At 35.7% G+C, this 22,701-nt stretch overlaps 1 protein-coding gene across 2 annotated transcripts in view; it reads right to left on the bottom strand.

The window, feature by feature from the left end:
• Nucleotides 1–22,701, bottom strand: part of FNDC3A (fibronectin type III domain containing 3A) — a 224,862-nt gene that overhangs the window by 182,244 nt on the left and 19,917 nt on the right. For both annotated transcript variants that reach the window (XM_054445858.2, XM_054445860.2), the window contains exon 2: nucleotides 5,965–6,102. In XM_054445858.2, the coding sequence (XP_054301833.1) occupies nucleotides 5,965–6,063 (99 nt within the window). In that variant the 5' untranslated portion in view covers nucleotides 6,064–6,102. The remainder of the gene's footprint in view (nucleotides 1–5,964; nucleotides 6,103–22,701) is intronic.

The raw sequence follows: 22,701 nt of genomic DNA, 5'->3' as shown, positions 1-22,701 counted from the left end.
AGCCTGAGGCAGGAGAATGGTGTCAACCCATGGCGGAGCTTGCTTGCAGCAAGCCGAGATCGCACCACTGCACTCCAGCCTGGGCGACACAGCAAGACTCTGTCTCAAAAAAAAAAAATCCATAAATAACCCTACAAATATGTGACAGATATTTGATCATATCTGTAACAATGTATCATAGATACATGACAAAAGTATCATTGTGGAGCAACAGGAAAACAACAGATTTTTCAATAAACAGTGCTGAAATAATTAAGTATATACATATATGGAAAAACAGTCAAATTGGACCTATGCTTGATACAGTTCACAAAAATCGACTCCAGTAGATTTTGGAATAAAATGTTCAACACACAAGTATAGTTTTTAGAATATATTTTTAGAAATATTTTCATTGCCTCAGTATAGGGAATTCCTGTTCATAAATACCTTAAACATTTTTTTTGAGACATGGTCTTGCTCTGTTGCCCTGGCCAGAGTACAGTGGTATAATCATGACTTGCTGTAGCCTTGACCTCCTGGGCTTAAGTGATTCTCCCACCTCAGCCTCCTGAGTAGCTGGGACTATAGGCATATACTATCACACTCAGCTAAATTTTAAATTTTTTTGTAGAGAGAGAAGAAACACAACACTAACTCTAGAAGAAAAGAACTGGTAAATCTGACCACACTAAAATAAAAGACTGTCCATCAAAAGATACCAAAGAGGCCAGCCGCCGGTGGCTCACGCATGTAATCCCAGCACTTTGGGGGACCGAGGCGGGTGGATCACTTGAGGTCAGGAGTTCGAGATCAGCTTGGCCAACATGGTGAAACCCCATCTCTACTAAAAATACAAAAATTAGCCTGGTGTGGTGGCGCACGCCTGTGATCTCAGCCACTTGGGAGGCTGAGGCAGGAGAATCACTTGAACCTGGGAGGCAGAGGTTGCAGTGAGCCGAGATCACGCCACTGCACTCCAGCCTGGGTGACAGAGCGAGACCCTGTCTCAAAAAAAAAAAAAAAAAGACATCAAAGAGAGTGAAAAGACAACCAGAACAGGGGAACAGGAGAGAATATTCACTACACTTATGACTGACTAACAGCTTGTGGCCAGAATATATATTAACAGTTTGATTAACGGTTTGATAAATCAAAGAAAAAAAGCATTGTTCATGATAATCCCAAACTAGAAACCCCAAAGATGGTCATCAAGAAGAGAAGAGATAAATGAATACATTGAGTTATATTCATACATAATAGAATCTGACACTGCAAACTAAAAAGAACAAATTTCAAAATCTTTAAAACAATATTGAATAAGACCAGCAAGTCACAAAAGAATAGTTAAATCAAGTTTAATTTATGTAAATATCAAGAATTGGCAAAACTACAGTATTGTTGTATAGTGAAGTATATATAGATAAAACTACAGAGAAAAGTCATTAAGCAATTATCATAAAAGTCAGGATAGTGGTAACCTTGAAGGAGAGAGGGTGTTATGATGTGGAAGAAACATACAAGCAATTTCTAGGGTATTGGCGTATTATATCTCTTAGTTTGGCTTGTAGTTACAAGATTTATGCCTTATAATCATATGCTATATTTCATGCCTATTTTACGTACTTTTCTATAAATATATGTTATACTTCATGATTTAAAACAGGTTTTAAAAAGCTGAGGGCACGTTCTGTGTTTTCTTAGATTCTTTATTTGTCCAATGGCATCCACTCATCACAGGGCCAATTATATTAACCCTATTTTCTTATTTTCTGTATTCCTGATGTTCTGGCACCTGTGACCTCACTTGCTGGGGAGAGACGGCCCCTTGTAGGGATAGCCAATTCTTATAGATTAACAAAAGCCTTGGCAAGAGGCATACTTCTTATATGCAAACCATCCAATCCCAAGTCTATAGTGCCAACCACCTTATCTAACTTTTACACACCAAACCAATATTCACCCTACCCTAAACCATCCCAGGCCAGGTACTGGGCTACCAGGGATCACCCTTACAGCCCAAAGATGGTCAGAATTATTAAAACTAGCCAATCCAACACTATTTACCTCACCTTGCCTTTCCTGTGAAAACCCCAACAAAAGGTTTGGTCCAGGCTTTCTCCTCATGCCTTCTTCTGCCTCCTGACCAGAACATGCTGCTTCTCCTTTGGCCCTACCTGTATGACATGATACGTCCCCTTCTTTGGGAAATTTAAGTAATAAAAATCTTCTTTCAATGGCATTAGCCTCTCTGTGCCATCTCTTAAGTTACTTCCGTAAATTAAAATCCCATGAGTACAAATGAGACGGGAAGTTATAAAAATAATAATTTTAAAAGATTAATGCAATCGAGAAGGTACTAATAAAGATGTATAACAGGCAGGCTAAGTTTTTAAAGGTCTTAACTGAAACTTTAAATGCATTCAATCCTTTTGGAAGGTAAGTAAGTAGAAATTAAGAGAAGACAAATTAGTAAACTGCTAAACCACACAAGAAACTAAAACATCTGAAATTTTCTTTAGATGGTGGCAATAGAGAATAGAACTGAGCATTCCACTTGCGCTTGAAGCTTATGTTCTGTAAAACTGGTTTGGAGGTTCTAACAGGGCACACACATTCATACAGGCTTTCCTTCTGCTATCAGGAAAAGATATCTCAAGTCAATCATGTGACAAAGAATGTACAATGGTACAGCCACCTTAGAAGACAGTTTGGTAGTTTCTCACAAAGCTAAACACAGTCCTACCGCACAATCCAGCAATCATGTTCCTAGGTATTTATCCAGTGAATTAAAACTTATGTACACTCAAAAATCTGCACATGGTTTAAGGCAGCTTTATTTATAACAGCCTAAAGCTGGAAGTGATCAAGATGTCCTTCAACAGATGAATGAATAAACAAACTGGTCCATCTATACAATGAAGTATTATTCAATAATGAAAAAGAAACGAGCTATTAAGCCATGGAAAGAAATTATCTATACCATACTGCTAAGTGGGAGAAGCCAGTCTGAAAGGGCTACATACTGTATTGCATTCTTAAAAATACAAAACTATAGAGAGATAGTAAAAAGATCAGTGGTTGCCAAGGATTTGGGGGGAGTAAAGGAAGAATGAAAAGGTGAAGCACGGGATTTTTAGGGCAGTGAAATTATTCTGTATGATACTGTAATGATATATGACATTACCCATCTGTTAAGACCTGAAGAACTGTTGTACAACACCAAGAGTGAACCCTATGGACCTTACTTAATAATAACGCATCAATACTGGTTCATTAATTGTAACAAATATATCACACTAATATAAGATGTTAATAAATGAAGAAACTATGGAGAAGAGGTGGTATGTGAGAACTTTGTACTGTCTGCTCAATTTTTCTTATAAGCCTAAAACTGCTCTAAAAATAAAGTCTATTTTAATAATGAAAAAGGGAGGCAGATTCCATAACCACAAAAAAAGGTTCATAAGCTGCTTGTCAAAATGAATAATAAATGACTATTACAGCCTCCCTAAAGGCAACCCTAGCAGTGACATCAGGAGCAATTCCCTCTATTATGATTCACAAGCCAAAAGACCCACTGCGTGTAATATGATACAGTAGGAAATGTTTACTGTATTAAACCAGAAAATATTAATGAGGAGACAGATAATCTTAATAGCCAGCTACAGGAAAATTAATTTGATCCCAAGAGTAGAAGAGAAATCATTCCATATAGCATAATATTCTGAAGAAAAGTCAAGACAAGGGACAAAATATGTCGTCTTGAATTTTTAATATCATGCTTGTGCATGACACTTCCATCTGTCAGGAACAGTCTTTTAGTCTGTGGTTAAACAGGCATCAACCAAGTTGTGTCATATCTCCATAGGTAAGCTATAACTTGGCATATCAATAAGTTCTTGTGTTAAGACAAAGAAATGTCTGGTGTCAAGTTTATTGCACTCCCACCTCTAATTATTATCTGCCTTGTATATAGTCCCTTACATTCTATGATAGCTATTGGTTCACTCTTTACACTTCATATGCATCCTTCATAACTATCTCCACGTTTTCTGATCCACTGCTTATTATAACTATCTCTATTTATTGAAATCCTGACTGGGATATCTAAAGTTTCTTCAGTCTTCTAAACATTTATTGAGTGCTTTACTTAGGATTCAGCAAACATTTACTGAGTTCCTTCAGGCTCGTTTCACCCACATAGCTATAATTACTTTAAGATATTATTACCTCCATTTTCTAGAGAAGCAAACATACTCATAGAAGTTAAATAACTTGTCTTCGGCAACCAAAATCAAATCCAAATCTATCAGGCCAGTCCAGTGTTTTCTTCCACTCGTGTTTAGCTCTCTCCCTACCGAACTACACGCAACCTGCTAGTTAGAATTCAAGGCTTTACTCTACACTTCCTGAAATCTGTTTGTTTTTAAACTCTACCAAAAAACCTGTCCCTAGACCTCCTAACTCCACCTGCTCCTTTAAATCTTGCTAGTAGATTCTTCTATTCCAAGATCCTTTCTCTATAGTCATCTACACCATTACTGTGACACGATAGCCATGGTGCCTTCAAGATTTCAAGAAAATTCTGCTAACCAAATTTCCTTCTGGGGCAAGGAGAGAAAAGTCTTGAGATGGCATCATGGAGTTATTTCAGCTTGCTGTCTTCCCCTTAACAGAATATACAACTATAGCAACTATATCAATGTAATGTAATTAACTGCTTAATAGATTCTTTTATACATTAGATTATCAACAAGTTGAAACTATTGACTGGCCTGAGGCAACAAATGATAACTGAAGACACTTGGACAGCCTCATAAAGCAAATGAATACCTGCCACATCTACTATTTTTGTGAGTAGAAAATCTTAGCAGACTTAAATTTGACCATGAAAAGCAAGTTTGTGGAATGAAATTGCTGGGATAAGAGCACGTACCAAAATTAAAATCAGGACACAACATTTTTTGCCATGTTTACACAGAACAGGAAAATTTAGAGCCCAAGCCAATTGCTACTAATTTTTCAATAGTAGCCCTTTATCTTGTAAGCAAATCATAATTGCCTACTATAGATACTAAGTTTATAAAGTAAGAAAATCTGACTTTCTTGTTTTTAAGTTTCCCAAGGAGGCAGTATGAGTTACAGTTAGGAGCACAAGCTTTGTGTGATGCTGAACAAGTTATTTAAGATTTTCTGAAACTCATTTTGCTTCATATGCAAAATAAGGGCAGGTGTACCTACCTCACAGAATTGTTGAAAGAATTAAATGAGATCATACAGCTCTTAGCACAATGTTTATTACATAATGGGCACCTAAACTGTTCCTTCTCTTCCTCATTATCATTTATTATGTTTTTAGTGTTTGTTTACTCACCCACTGTTAAAATACCTACCATCTAAGATAGTTATGAGAATGAAGCACATTGCCTGGCCCATAACAAGTACTTGTGAAAGCTTATTATTCCTATCCCTTTTAGGATTACTGTGGGAATAGTGAAATCAGTGCAACCACAACATTTTAAATAAAGACCTGGGCTGGGGAAAAAAATCTGTCAGCTTTTCAGGAATTGTGTATTTACTTTTGGAAGGGAGAGGAGAATGGGAAGGAAAAGACAACGTTTTATTATTATATAATGTAGGCAAAAATCATAATTTCATAATGATTTGAAATGATTTATAATAATCATTAAGGTACAAGGCTAAACTCAGGGACTAGCACACTATTTGTCTAAAGGAAAACAAAAACAACTTGAATGGCAACTAAATATACACATAAGAAATCTGACCATTAATTAGCAAGATATTTTAGAAGAGACTTCAAAAACAGTCTCATTATTTTTATCATCTTATAAAACTGAACAACATTTTGAACTGGGAATTTAAAACACGAATTAACAGGAACTCACTATTGTGATTTGTTTTAAATTTTGCATAAATACATGTGTATTAGACATAAAGAAATAAACATTTCAGTTTTCTTACCTGTTGTGTTCCATCTGCACTTACAATAGGGGCAGACAAAAGAGAAATATCACTACTTAAGATCTGAGTTGTATCCAGTAGTGGTGGATGTTCTGCCATTATCAATAAGACATTAATATACTGAATAATGCTCCAACTCTGAAAAACAAAACATATATAGTCATTTGTAAGTACAGCCTTAAAATATAGTAAAACATTGTACATTCAAGATGTTTCATTCTTTAACCTAAAGAGATATTCTTGTCAAAGGAAATTCTAGAATACTCTGTTGACTACTTTTTTATCCAATCAATAAGCCATTTAAGGAAATACATTTCTTACAATTCAAATTACTTTGTTGTCAAAGTAGTCAGTAAGTTTATATGATATATTAAAGCGAATACCAGCAGGCTCTATTTAAATTCTATGTCTGTCTCTCCACCCCTTCCATCTCTATATAATATTTTATTTAACTTAACCACCACTACTTAATCTAAACACTGGGATAGGCACTAAAATACAGTGATTGAATGAGGCAACTGTCACTAATTTTTTCTATGGGCAGACAAGGTAATTATGAAGACTCAATCCCCCTCATCACCCTATCTGTCTCTAGGAACTACACAAGAATAATTATGATTTTTCACTGATTCCTCAGACAAAACACAATGGTAGAAAAATTTGCTCAGGATTAGGGTAAGAACCTTCAAGTTTGAAGTTTCAAGCTCTTATATTACTTATTTGATTGTATTACTCTTTTCTAAGTGATACCTATTTACAATAAATCAATAATTTCAACGAAAAAACATATTTAGAAATCTTTAACTGTACACACAATATCACATACAAAAAGAAAAGTAAAAGATGATGTAAGCAATATTAGTCTATCATATACAATGTTAACCAATAAAACATCAGCAAATTATATTTCAAGATAAGCAAATTGAGTATAATCATAAATACACTGAATATATATTGAAAAATAAACATTTTGGAATGTTTACAGCATTCTGCAATTCAGTAGTGTCAAGAGGGTTAACTTTTATAAGAGATTAAATTCATGTTATTTATCTAAAATCTTGACTGCTGAATCTCACAAGTTGATTTAGATTGAAAATAATTTTTCATGTAGATATATAACAACTACTACAAGGTTTTAAAAATCATTCAGTATAGGTATCTGCTTGAAGATTTCATAATTAATACCACAATAATGTAAAATGAGCCATTTTATATTATTTGTCTCATGAAAATGCATATTCTTTAAACATAATGTTTATATATAAACTAATGCAAATCTAACTTCTGGTATAACCTGTATTGCTATACTAAAGTCCAATAAAATCACTAAGTACTTTAAATCTTGTCAAATAATGTTGCTCTGTGGAATATGCAAAGAATTATGAGAAAGAATAAATGTATTATTTCTCCCACTTGCATATCACAACAGTTAGTGTAAGAAACATTTCCAGGAAGCTAATTTGGGATTAACAAGAGAGATTTTGTAGGTAATTCAATTTTCTTAATAAATTAAAAAAAAATAAAAACTACTGAGCCATTTAAATTTTGTCATTTTATTCTATTTGCAATATTCTATGTACTAGGTTTAGCTAAAACTGCAGGCCGCCATTATTATTTAAATTTTAGAATGTAACGATGAAGATACAACCACAGTTTGGGTTCAAGAGATGGACTGGTAATTTTACAAATAGAAATACAGATTTTCTTCTGAATCTTCAAGTTCATTCCAATACTAGTGCTATTAGAGACTGGGTACAGAGCCACATGCTACATTTCAATATTACCATTTCACTTAAGGTATTATCTTTTTAAAATTTTCAACCCATTGGTCAATTTGCCTGAGGTATTATCTTTAATTTTAGTATTTTTAAAACTAGAACACACTAAAGTTTCATTTATAAATTGGTTTATTGTATGGCCATATCTATCACATGCAAAGTAACTGGTTTTATTTAAGCTTGCAAATTCAAAACTTTTACCCTGCAACTCAAATGCTGGCATTTAGAAACCAGACATTCCTTTCATTCCTTGTGTAGAGAATACTGTCAGCTTCTTCCTTCAATAAATTACTTCTAGTTTTGTTACTACTCACTTTCTACATTCTAGTCTTATCTTGTGACCTCAAATAGCCTCTTAGTTTTAGTTATATATTTATTTTTATTTTTTATAATGTAACATTTGATGTATTTTTAAAAAGAATAGAAATAACTTACAGCATGTGTTAACATCCATGGAGTAAATACTTCCCTGCCACAGCCCACTTCAAACTACCAATGATTTAAAATTGACCTGCAAATTCCCAAATTTTAACAACCAACTTTTGTACACAAGTTAAGATAGCTCCAGCATATCACTGTTGATATATCAACATTTATTTATGTAGCAATAATGTGAAATATTAATGTTTGGATCAGCGCTCCATGTAGAAGCTTGTAAAATACATAAATAAACAGTTGCAGACTCTGGGTGAAAAAAACCTGGATATCTTTGTACTATTCTTGCAACTTTTTTTTTGTAGGTCTAATATTTTAATTAGTGTCAAATTAAACAATGTTGTTTTAAATGTCAGAGAGGTTGCAGATCTGAATATACAAGGTTAAACCAAAGAAAAGGTTCTAAAAGATAACGCAGAAGAATATCTTCATAACCTTGGGACAGAGAAAGATTTCTTTAACAGGATATAAAATATATTTCTTAAAACATAAAGAAAAAAGAGATATTGGATTTCACTAGAATTAAGAATTGTAATTTCTTTTAAAAAGCTTTAAGAAAATGAAAAGGTAAGTCACAAACTGAAAAAAGGTATTTACAACATATACAACTAACAAAGAGCATATATTCTGAATATATATCAGCCTCCTACAAATTGATTTTTAAAAAAAGATAGAAAAATAACAAGAGACTTGAATATACTCTCCACAAAAGTAGAAATGTGGCTGGGTGCAGTGGTTCATGCCTGTAATCCTAGGACTTTGGGAGGCTGAGGTAGGCAGATCACTTGAGGTCAGGAGATCAAGACCAGCATGGCCAACATGGTGAAACCTTGTCTCTACTAAACATACAAAAATTAACTGAGTGTGGTGGCAGGCGCCTGTAATTCCAGCTACTCGGGAGGCTGAGGCAGCAGAATCACTTGAACCTGGGAGGTGGAGGTTGCAGTGAGCCGAGATCATGCCACTGAACTCCAGCCTGGGTGACAGAGCGAGATCCTGTCTCGAAAATAAAAAAAGTGGAAAATGAAATGAAAAAGACTGACAATATCAAGTGGTAATGCAGTTATGGAGGCAAACTCATATGGAACAGAAATGAAAATTCGTAAATCACTTAGGAAAAGTTTGACATTATCTACCAAGGTTGAATATATGCATCCTCTATGACCCAGTTATGATCCAGCTATTAGATTACTGGTAGATACAAGAAGGTTCATAGAAGCCATTATTTGTTAATGGCCCTTAATGTCCTTTGTAAATAAACTGTGGCTATTTCATTCAATGGACTATATGCAGCAATGAAAATCAATGAACTAGTGATACAGGAAACAACATGGATAAATCTTACAAACACAACATGCATGAAAAACACACAAAAGAATACAGGCTGCACAATTTTATTTGCAGGAGGTTCAAAAACAGATAAAACCAATTTATGGTGTTAAGAGTCAGGACAGTGGTTCCCTTTGACAAGGAAGAAAGGATGGGAACACGGGCAAAGCATGAAGGCAGTTCCTGGGGTGAGGGTACTGTTCTTGACCTGGGGGGCTATTATGTGATGATTACCATTAAGTTATTCACTAAGCTGTATACTGATTATATATGCACTTCTTTATGTATATTATCCTTCAAAAATTATTTTTAAAAGTTAAAGTTACCACATGATCATTCTCAACTGCTATAGAAAAAGCATCTGACAAATTTAACACCTTTCATAATAAAAATAAACTCAATAAACTAATACTAGAAGAAATATACCTCAACATAATAAAGGCCATATATGAAAAACCTACAGGAAAGATCACACTCAATGGTGGAAGACTGAAAGCTTTTCCTTTAAGATCAGGAAAGGGCAAGGATGCTCACTTTTCCTATTTCTATTCAACACAGTGCTAGAAGTTCTACCCAGGGCAACTGAGCAAGAAAAAGAAATAAAAGGTATCGGGGGAACGTGCCCCTGATAGTCATGTAGGTTCTTTTCTATTTTCCTTAAGTGTCGGCTGGTCTGAGAAATAAAGGGACAGAGTACAAAAGAGAGAAATTTTAAAGCTGGGTGTCTGGGGGAGACATGTCCGCAGGTTCCGTGATGCCCCCAAGCCGCAAAACTAGCAAGTTTTTATTAGCGATTTTCAAAAGGGGAGGGAATGTACAAATAGGGTGTGGGTCACAGAGATCACATGCTTCACAAGGTAATAAGATATCACAAGGCAAATGGAGGCAGGGCGAGATCACAGGACCACAGGACCGGGGCAAAATTAAAATTGCTAATGAAGTTTCGGGCACATGTTGTCATTGATAACATCTTATCAGGATACAGGGTTTGAAGCAGATAACTGGTCTGACCAAAATTTATTAGTTGGGAATTTCCTCATCCTAATAAGCCTGGGAGCTCTGAGGGAGACTGGGGCTTATTTCATCCCACAGCTGCGACTGTAAAAGACAGCCGCCCCCAAAGCAGCCATTTCAGAGGCCTACCCTCAGGGATGCATTCTCTTTCTCAGGGATGTTCCTTGCTGAGAAAAAGAATTCAGCGATATTTCTCCCATTTGCTTTTGAAAGAAGAGAAATATGGCTCTGTTCTGCCCAGCTCACTGACGGTCAGAGTTTAAGGTTATCTCTCTTGTTCCCTGTACATTGCTGTTATCCTGTTCTTTTTTCAAGGTGCCCAGATTTCATATTGTTCAAACAGACATGCTCTACAAACAACCTGTGCAGTTAATGCAATCATCACAGGGTCCTGAGGTGACATACATCCTCCTCAGCTTACGAAGATGACAGGATTAAGAGATTAAAGACAAGCATAGGAAATCACAAGGGTATTGGCTGGGGAAGTGGTAAGTGTCTATGAAATCTTCACAATTTATGTCTGGAGATCACAGTAAAGACAGGCGTAAGAAATTATAAAAGTATTAATTTGGGGAACTAATAAATGTCCATGAAATCTTCACAATTTATGTTCTTCTGCCATGGCTTCAGCCGGTCCCTCCATTCGGGGTCCCTGACTTCCCTCAACAAAAGGCATCTAAACTGGACAGGAAGAAATAAAATTACCTTTGTTCACAGACAATATAATCTTATAGGTAGAAAACCCTAAAGATCACACACACACACACACACAACCTGTTAGAACTAATAAGTGAATTCAGCAAAGTTGCAGAATACAAAATCAATACATAAAACCCCATTGTTTCTATATATAACAATGAAAATTTGAAAAAGAAATAAAAAAATTCCATTTACAATAGCAACCAAAAGAATAAAATACTTAGGAATAAACCTAATCAGGGAAGTGAAAGCCATACACTGAAAACTACAAAACACTGCTGAAAGAAATTAAAAACACAAATAAATGTGGAAACACCCCATGTTCATGAAGTGAATGATTTCATATTGTTAAAATGTCCATACTATCCAAAGCAATCTGCAGATTCAATGCAATCCCTATCAAAATACCAATAGCTTATTTTGCAGGAAAAGAAAAATCCATTCTGAAATTCTAGTATCTCAGGGGATCCCAAATAGCCAAAGCAATTTTGAAAGAAAACAAAGTTGAAGGACTCACGCTTCCTGATTTCAAAACATATTACAAAGCCACAGGAATCAACACAGTGTGGTACTGGCATAAAGGAAGACCACAGACTAGTGAAATAGAATAGAGAGCCTAGAAATAAATCTTTAGCATATATGACCAAATAATCTTCAACAAGAGTGCCAAGAGGAAAGGACAGTCTCTTCAACAAATGATGTATGAAAAACTGGATAGCCACATGCAAAAGAATGAATTTGGATTATCTTACACTATATACAAAAATTAACTCAAAATGGATTAAAGATCCAAATGTAAGAACCAAACTATAGAACTTCTAGAAGAAAACATGGAGAAAAGCTTCATGATTTTGGATTTGGCAATTATTTATTGGATATGACAGCAAAAACACACATAACAAAGGCAAAAACAGACAAATGGGACTTAATCAAACTTAGAAACTTTTGTGCATCAGAAGACACAATCAACAGAGTAAAGAGGTAATCTATGGAATGGGAGAAAACATTTACAAATTGTCTTAGCTTGGTCTGCTATTTAAAAAAAACCCACAAGTGTGTAACTGAAACAACAGACATTTATTTGTCACACTTCTGGAGGCTGGGAAGTTTAAGATCTAGATGCTGGCAAATTTGGTTCTTGGTAAGGATCCTCTCTTCCTGGCTTTCAGATGGCTATCTTCTTGCTGTTGCCTCACATGAGGGAGAGAGGATGCTCTTGTGTCTCTTACTCTTCTTATATAAGAACACTAATCACATCATGGGAGCTCCACCCTCATGACCTCATCTAAGCCTAACTATTTTCAGTAATTATTTCCCAAAGTCTCCACCTCTTAATACTATCATTTTGGGGGTTAGGGGTTCAACATATGAATTCTGGAGAGACACTAATATTCAGTCTATAATATTCGGCCCCTGACCTTCCAAAATTAGTGTCATTTTCATTCTATCCCAACAGCCCCCAAAGTCTTAACTCACGGAAATATCAACTCTAAAGTCCAAGGTCTCATCTAAGTATCATCTAAATCAGATACGGGTGAAGGTAGAGGTGCAATTCATCCTGAGGCAAAATTCCTTTCCAGCTTTTGTGAAGCCAGATATGTTATGTATTTGCAAAAGACAATGGTGGGACAGGCACAGGACAGACATTCCCACTCCAAAAGGGAGAAATCAGATGAAAGAAAGGGGTGACATGTCCCAAGCAAGTCCAAAACCTACCAAGGCAAATACCGTTAGATCTTAAGGCTTGAGAATCATCATCTTTGATTCAATGCTCTGCTTTCCATATCCACTGGGGTGACGGTCCTGCCTTCCAGATACTGAAATGGCAGCATCACTCCCATGGCTCAGTGAGGTGACCTGTCCCTTCTGCTTGGTGGAGACCTGACCATGCAGCACTCTCACAGGGACCTTCCCATGAGGCTCTGCTGCGGGGCAGTCCTGCCCTTTAAAGCTGAGGTGGAAGTGGCCTTGCCCTTTGGGCCCATGCACTTTGGGTCTGTAGTGGGAGTAGCAGCCCTGATGACCTCTGAATTGCCTTTGGAGTCCCTCTCCCTTTTCTGAAATGATCATGCGTGTTCGCAGTCTTCCTTCATTCCATCCCATGTTCTCTATTTCCTTTAATCTCAGCTGGCAGTGTTTCTAATATAATTCAGTCTCTATTCCTGGCTTCGGTTGAGATGGCTATTAGGTCCATGGTTTACACCCACGCTAATCTCCTTAGCAAACGGTCAGCCAGCCACACCTTTGATGTTCCCTTCCAAATGTTCTTTCTCATTTCTGTAATATGGACATGCTGAGAATTTTCCAGATCTTTAAGTTCTGGTGCCTTTTTGCTTCAATTCATTTCTCTTTCTTCAATTCATTTCTCTCTCCTTACATTTTACTACAGGTTGAGTATCCCTTATCCAAAATGCTTGGGACCAAAAGTGTTTAAGATTTCACATTTTTTTCAGATTTTGGAATATTTGCTTACTCGTAATGAAATATCTTAGGGATGAAACTCAAGTCTAAACACGAAATTCATTTATGTTTTATATACATCTTACATAGCCAGAAGGTAATTTTACATAAGGTAATTTACATAGCCAGAAGGTAATTTTACATAATATTTTAAATAATTTTGTGCATGAAACAAAGTTTTGACTATTTTAACTGCAACCCATCACATGATGGAATTTTCCACTTGTGGCATCATGCCAAAGCTCAGAAAGTTTCAGATTTTTGAGCTTTTTATATTTCGGATTTTTAAATTAGGGATGCTCAACCTGAATAAGCAGTGAAGAGAAAACAAACTGCTCCTTCAACACTTGGCTTAGAAATCTCTTTACCTAAATACCCAATTTAACAGTTCACAAGTTCTGCCTTCTAGAAAACACTGGAACATGAGCATAATTCAGTCAAATTCTTTGCCACTTTATTACAAGGATTGCCTTTTCTCCATTGTCCAAATCATGCTCCTCATTTCCATCTGAGACCTCATCAGAATGGCCTATCACCAATGTTTCAAACGACATTCTGTTCATGATTATTTATGTGTCCTCCTTGAAGATGGAGGCTTTCTCTCCAGCTCTCCTCTTTTCTCTGTGAGCCCTCACTGGAATTGCCCCTAGCAGTCTGGTTGCAGCAATCTCAGCATTTTTTTTTTATGGACACACCACAAAACTTTTCCAGCCTCTACTCATTACACAGTTCCAAAGCTACTTCCACATTTTTAGGTACTTGTTATAGCAGTCACCCATTTCTTAGTACCAATTACCGTCCTACTCAACTTAGGCTACTACAGCAAAATAACATAGTCTGGGTGCTTTAAACAACAGACATAATTTTTAACAGTTATGCAGGCCAAGATGTCCAAGATCAGGGTGCTAGCATGGTTGGCTTTTTGGTAAGAACCCTCTTTCTGGCTCTCAGATGGCTACCTTCTCCTTTTGTCCTCAAGGCAGAGAGCATGCAAGCTCAGGTCTCTTCTTCTTCTTATAAGGACACTAATCTGATCATGGGGGACCCCATCCTCATGCTCTCCTCTAAGCCAAATTATCTCCAAAGGCCCCAGTTCCACATACTGTCACATTGGTGGTTAGGGCTCAATGTATGAATTTTGAGGGGTATACAAACATTCAGTCCATAACACTATCAGGTGCTTTCTCACTCAGCCGCTGACATAATTCTGAATCTGTTCTTGTTTCCTTATACGTGTATTCTGCTAGTTTTCTTCCTTAACCTTATTATTCATATCCGTTAATTTCACCTAGATTTGTTATCTATATAATGACAACAGCTTAGACCTAGAAACTAAGGTAGATAGCTCATGAGAATAAGCTTGGTCTGCGGTTTGAAACTTCAGCTCTTTTTGTCCAAAATGCATGTGGAAAAATGCAAAGCAGGATTACATCTTGGATTACACCAATACCATAACTGAAGTACCGATAGGAAAAATATGTACATTTAGATTGAGACATCCAACATCCAATGTCTTTTTTTTTTCCTTGAGACAGAGTCTCGCTCTTGTTACCCAAGCTGGAGTGCAATGGTGCGATCTCGGCCCACTGCAACCTCTGCCTCCTGGGTAGAGCAATTCTCCTGTCTCACCCTCCCGAGTAGCTGGGATTACATGCACCTGCCATCATGCCCAGCTAATTTTTTGTGTTTTTAGTAGAGATGGGGTTTCACCATGTTGGTCAGGCTGGTCTCGAACTGCTGACCTCAAATGATCCACCCACCGAGGCCTCCCAAAGTGCTGGGATTACAGGTGTGAGCCACCATGCCCTGCCGAAATCCAATGTGTTTTGATGTGGTTTTTTGATGTGTCCAATTCAAACTAAAAACTGTATGTCTCCAGACCCATATCTGAAACCACAAGACTATCATATGCAGTTGTTCCTTGGTTTCTACAGGAGATTGGTTCCAGGATCCCCAAAGATGCCAAAATCCACAAAACCTTAAGCTCCTTATATAAATGGTGTAGTATTTGCATATAACCTATGCACATTCTCCTGTGCACTTTAAATCATCTCTGTATGACTTTAATACCTAATATAAATGCTACGTAAATAGTGATACTGTATTGTTTAGGGAATAATGAAAAAGAAAAGCTCTGTACATATTTAGTACAGACGCAACAATCCATTTTTTTTCAAATATTTTCAATCCACGGTTGATTGACTCCATGGATGTGAAACCCCCAAAAATGGAAGGCTGACTGTACTCCAAAGAGTTTTAGTCATTTAACTCCAGAATTTAGGAGTATTTTTAAACATACACATGAACAAAATGTTAGGTAAAAATATTAGAATTACAGTAGCAACTGTATCAAGATGGTGAGATTATGTAATCATTTTTCTCTATTTCTCAAGTTTTTTTTGTAATATGAATATGGTTTATACCACCATCAAAATTTTGATTTAAAAGTTAATAGTCTTGAAGAGCCATAGGCAACCACACATATTTGGCTTCTCAACCATCTAAGTACCCTTTCAGGAGAATTTAAATAAGTTCTGCTAGAACTTGGACTTTATCCAAATTACTAATTTATCTCATGAACTGATATCCTAAAATGTATTTTTCCAATTTAGACTTCTATTTCATTTTTAACGTTTGGATTTTTTATCTTCTAAACTTGACTATATTAGACAAAAAAATAAGATATTTGAAATAACCTGTGGTGGAATTTTTTTAGATGAAACTCATGGGAATCACTCTGCAAAACTATCCTATCATTTCTTATCAGAAACCAAAAACAAATATTTCGTAGACTGTATTTAACAATAAGAACAGGATATTAGGTTATTTTATATTTTTGCCAAAACTAATTAATTCTTTGAATTACCCTCTTTGATGTCAACTGTACTGCAGAAAAATGGCTCTTAAAAATATAATTACATGCATTATTTCAGTTCACTTTAAATGTCCATATGTTAATGTGAAATTTTATGAAGACATAATAAGCAATCTTGTTTTCTTCTATATTTATAATAGAAATGTATATTGGTAGAGAAAGTGAGAAGGGAGGAGGATGGTAAGAAGACAGTGCTATTAATCATTTTCAATGACTGATATTAAATTTAAAAAAAGACAACTTTTTATAATTCAAAAGATTTATGCTTAATCTAGTTCCTTGCTTTTCTTTCTCTCCCCCATGCTCACTTTTTTCATTTCTTTGGATACTGGAAGTATAAAACAGTACAAGATTTGGTACAAAAAAAGGCTACAACTAAGATTGTTATGCTAACAAAAAAAAAAAAAAAAAAAAAAAAGCAGTCCTCAATCAAGAAATAGGCTCCCTTAGAGTATTCTGTTAGAAGTCAGATATATCTGAAAATTTTAAAAAAGAAATAAATAAAAAGGCCTTTCACTCTTACAGTGGCTCACGACTATAATCTCTGCACTTTAAGAAGCTGAAGCAGGAGGACCACCTGAGCCCAGGAATTTGAGACCAGCCTGGGCAACACAGAGACCTTATTAATATTATTATTAGTTGTTTTAAAGTCAGATATAATTGGAAAATATTTTCTCACTGAAACACCGTAATAACTGATGATTTCATTCTCAGATCATGATGAAAGAGTTAAATTTAACCTACATCTTTCTTAAAACCTTTTACTGTGGAAAACTTCAAACATACACCAATGTAAACATAATAGTATAATGAACCCCATGTACTCATTACCCAGCTTCAACTCATGACCAGTCTAGTTTCATCTATACCCCACTTCCTGTCTTGTAGTATTATGAAACACATCTAGGACATTCCAAAACTTCATTTGCAAATATTTCTTTTTTTTTTTTTTTTTGAGACGGAGTCTTGCTCTGTCACCCAGGCTGGAGTGCGGTGGCACGATCTCGGCTCACTGCAACCTCCGCTTCCCAGGTTCAAGCAATTCTCCTGCCTCAACCTCCTGAGTAGCTGGGATTACAGGCATGTGCCACCACGCCCAGCTGATTTTTGCATTTTTAGTAGAGATAGTGTTTCACTATATTGGCCAGGCTGGTCTCAAACTCCTGACCTTGTGATCTGCCCGCCTTGGCCTCCCAAAGTGCAAGGATTACAGGTGTGAGCCACCGCGCTCAGCCACAGCAAATATTTCAGTATGTATCTCTGAAACACAGAACTCCTTTTTAAAACATAATTACAAAACCATTACCATACACACACTTCAATAATTCCTTAAATCATCAAATATGTAGTCAGTGTTCAAATTTTGCATTGTCTTGTTTTCATTAAAACTTGTTTGAATCAGGATTTGTATTAGATGTGCACACTACTATTTGCCATGTCTTTAAAAACCTCTTTTAATCTAAGTACTATCCATTTGATTGTCATGACTTTAATAATGTTTTAAAAGCAAGTAATTTTTTTTATTTCTGAAGACCACATTAGTCTCCTTTTTTATTTTTGAAAAAACCAATAATTTGTATCAGTCCTTAAAAGTGACTTTAACTAGATCATATATAGCTGATGAATCTTTTCATCTGGATATATGAAGAGACAATCAATGGAGGTAATTTAAAGAACATTAGCAAGATCACACTTCCAATTTTAATTTGATTAGAAAAATCTCAAATAGCCAATTTCTAAGATTAACAAATGTATTATCAATCTAGTGAAACACAGTTTTCTATATCTTTATTCATAATTGCTGTTAAGATACTAAAACTTCATTACTATCTACCATTATTTTGCCTAAGAGCACATTCTGGGCACATTTCGCTCTCTTGATCAAAAATTTAAAAAGGAGTCATGGAAGGATTTTATATTATGAGGATTTTTTTAACCTACAGAAAAGCTGAAATAACTGAACAGTAAACACCCATATACTTGCCACCTAGGTTCTAAAATTGACAGGTTTTAATTGCATGTATTCCTCTAGCGATCTTTTTTAAATGCACTTCAAAGTAGCAGACATCAGTATACTTCACCCCTAAACACTTCTGCATGTGTTACTAGCATTCAAAATTTTAGTTCCTTAAAAAAAAAGTTCATGTATGGTAAAATGTACACATCTTCATTAAAAATTTTTTTCTCAAATTCCTTTTACCAGAAATGTACAAATCTTAAGTGTGCTATCATATGAGATTTTTAAAAATGAAACTACTAGAAGTATCTAAGAATCTAAAGTCCTATTGTTGCTCTAAGATCACAGCTTTCAAATCCTGGTATGTATCAGAATGACCCACAGGGATTATTAAAACAGATTCCTGGGCCACACACACAGAGTTTCAATGATTCAACAGGTGTGTGGTGGGGCCCAGTAAATCACATCTCTAATAAGTTCCCAGGTTAGGCTGATGCTGCTAGTCTCTGGGCCATACAAATCTAAGACTAAATAAGTTTTTACATTAAGTACTAACTGATAATAAGGATGTAAAGTTGATAACAATGTAAGGTGTATACCTCATTCTGGAAAGCCTCATCCCAGACGTGAATACATTATCCTTCAACTAGAAACAGATAAAAATACTGACCTAAGGATAAGAAAGTATTTGTAAAGGAATCAAGTTTAATGAAGAATTTTTAATTGCCTTTGGATATTACGGTCAAATCAATATACTAGGAGAGTATGATATACTATCCTCAGGGTGAAATTGCTATTTCCTGTAGATTAAACAAAGTTGAAACTTTCAAATATTCTTGGGAAATGGCAGGTAGTGAGTTAAATGTATTAAACAAACACGCACCAAGTAGTTGTTATAACTACTTGGTTGGTGCAAAAGTAATTGCGGTTTTTGCCATTACTTTTAATGGTACAAATAGTACTTTTAATTGAAAGCAATGGCAAAAACCACAGTTACTTTTGCACCAACAATGTGTCAACTACTCTTGATTTTCGAAATAGCTTTACTGAGGTATAACTGACGTATATCAAATTGCACATGTTTAAAAGTGTACAATTTGATAAATTTTGACACATAAATACACCTGTGAAACTATTACCGTAATCAAGATAATGAACTTACACGTCATCTCTCAAATTTTCCTACTAACCATTTGTAAACTGGAGCCTTTGCATTTCCATGAACAATGATGTTGTTTTTATGTGCTTATCTGCCATCCAGGTATATTTTTGGTTGAATATTTGTTGGATTATTTTGTCCATTTAGTTACTAGACTGTTTTCTTATTATTGAGCTTTGATAGTGCTTTATATATTCTAGATAGCAGTCCTTTACCAGATAAGTGATTTACAAATATTTTTCTCCCAGTCTGTGGCTTGTTTTTATATTCTCTTACCAATGTCTTTTGAAGAGAAGTTTTAAATTATGATAAAGTACAATTTATCAATTTGTCATTTTATGAATGGTGCTTTCAATGCTATACTTAAGAAATCTTCACCTAATGCAAGGTCACAGAGATTTTCTATGTTTTCTTTAAGAAATTTCATAGTTTTAGGCTTTACATTCTTTCTACTTTCTATTAATTATTGAGAGGGGTATTGAAATCTCTGCTAAAATTGCATTATTTGTATACAGACAATCCCCAACTTGTGATGGTTCAACTTACAATTTTTGGACTTTATGATGGAGCAAAAGAGATACACATTTAGTAGAAACCATACATCAAGTATCCATACAAGCATTTGGTTTTCCACTTTTCAGTATTCGATAAATTACATGAGACATTCAACACTTTATTATAAAATAGGCTTTGTGTTAGATGATTTTGTTCATCCACCATATGATAATGTAAGTGTTCTGAGCACATTTAAGATAGGCTAGGCTAAGCTACGATGTTCAGTAGGTTAGGTGAATTAAACTCATTTTTGACATATTTTAACCAGGTGGGTTTATCGAGACATAACCTCATCATGAATTAAAGAGCATCTGTATTTCTCTTTGCAGTTCCAGCATATATTTAGAAACACTCTCTCTCTTTTTTTTCTTTTTTTTTTTGAGACAGGGTTTTGCTGTGTCACTCAGGCTGGAGTGCAGTGGTGTGAGCATAGCTCACTGCAGCCTCAACCTCCCAGGTTCAAGCAATCCTCCCACCTCAGCCTTCCTAGTAGCTGGGTCTACAGGCGTGTGCCACCACACCCAGCTAATTTTTGTATTTTTTTGTAGAGACAGAGTTTCACCACATTGCCCAGGCTGGTCTCGAACTCCTGGACTCAACTGATTCAACCCCCTCAGCCTCCCAAAGAGCTGGGATTACAAACATGAGCCACTGCCCCCAGGCCAGTTCCTATATTAGATGCATAAATATTTATAATTGCAGGCCCTCTTAATTAATCCCTTTATTAGTATGAAATAATCCTCTTTATCTCTGGTAAGAATTCTTTGTTCTGTAACCTAACTTCTGGTTTAACTTAGTGATTTCAGTTTTCTTTTGGATAGTGTAAGCATGGTATATCTTTTTCCATCCTTTTAACTTAAAGTGGATTTCTTGTAGATGTGAAATATTTGGGTCTTAATTTTAAAAAATTGAATCCAACAATCCCTGACTTTTAATTGTGGTGTTTAGGCCATTTATATGTAATGTGATTGTTGATACGACTGGATTTATATCACCATCTTGCTATTTGTTTCAAATGTTCTTTGTCCCCTTTTCCCTCTTTACTTCATTTTGAATTATTTCCTATTATACCATCCCCTCTCTCTTGTTGATTTACAGGCTACAACTCTGTTACTTGAGTGGTTTCTTTAAAGTTTACAATACATGTCTTTTACTTATTACTGTATACCTTCAAGTAATATACCACTTCAGGAATAAGTATCAGAACCTTACAACAATAAATCTGCAGTTTCTCTGGGATTTTTGCTATTATTGTATATTTTACTTTTACATGTTTTAAACCTCATGTTGTCATTTTTTAGGGGAGGGCAGGGTCTCTATTGCCCAGGCTAGAATGCAGTGGTGTGATCTCAGCTCACTGCAATCTCCGCCTCCTGGGTTCAAGCGATCCTCCCAACTTAGGCTTCCAAGCAGCTGTGACTACAAGCATGCACCACCATGCCTGGCTAATTTTTGTATTTTTTTTTCTTTTTTTGGGGAGACAGGATTTCACCATGTTGCCCAGGCTGATCTCAAACTCCTGGGCTGAAGCAATCTGCCTGCCTTGGCCTCCGAAACTGCTGGGATTACAGGCATGAGCCACCACACCTGGCAACTGTCATCATTTTTATATTAAACAGTCATTTGTCTTTTAAAGATATTCAAATAATAATTTTTTTTTAATCCTATATGTTTGCCCAGATAGTTACCACCTCCAGTACTCTAAACTCCTTGTGGCCAAGTTTCCATATGGTTTAATTTTCCTTCTGCTTGAAGGACTCTATTTAACATGTCTTTTAGTTCATAAATCAAAGTGATAAATTATTTCAGCTTTTGTATATTTGAAATCTTTATTTTGCCTTTATTTTGAAAGATAGTTTGGGTAAAAAGTCCCAGGTTGATAGTTTTTGCAAAAAAATGTTTTAAAGATATTGCTTCATTGTCTTCTAGCTTACATTGTTTCTAATGATAGATCTGATGTCTCCCTTATCTTTGTTCTGTTTTTCTTTGGCTGCTTTTAAGATTTCCTTTATGGGCTGGGCACGGTGGTTCACGCCTATAATCCCAGCACTTTGGGAGGCCAAGGTGGGCGGATCACGAGGTCAAGAGATCGAGACCATCCTGGCCAACACGGTGAAACTCCATTTCTACTAAAAATACAAAAATTAGCTGGGCATGGTGGCATGCACCTGTAATCCCAACTACTCGAGAGGCTGAAGCAGGAGAATCGCTTGAACCTGGGAGGCGAAGGTTGCAGTGAGCCAAGATTGCGCCACTGCACTCCAGCCTGGCAAAAGAGCGAGACTTTGTCTCAAAAAAAACCAAAAAAACAGTTATCTTTAAGTGATTTGATTATGATGTGTTTTAGCAGAGTTTTATTCATCTTTCTTACGCTTATTGTGCTTACTGGTTTATAGTTTATATCTATTTTGGAAAATAGCCATTATTTCTTCAAATACTATTTCAGTTATTGTCTCCAAATTCTATTTTCTTTCTT

Source organism: Pongo pygmaeus, chromosome 14 (assembly GCF_028885625.2).
Source record: "Pongo pygmaeus isolate AG05252 chromosome 14, NHGRI_mPonPyg2-v2.0_pri, whole genome shotgun sequence".
Classification (NCBI taxonomy): Eukaryota; Metazoa; Chordata; class Mammalia; order Primates; family Hominidae; genus Pongo; species Pongo pygmaeus.
The sequence above is the reverse complement of the archived record's forward strand: the minus strand, read 5'-3'. Positions and strand labels throughout refer to the sequence as shown.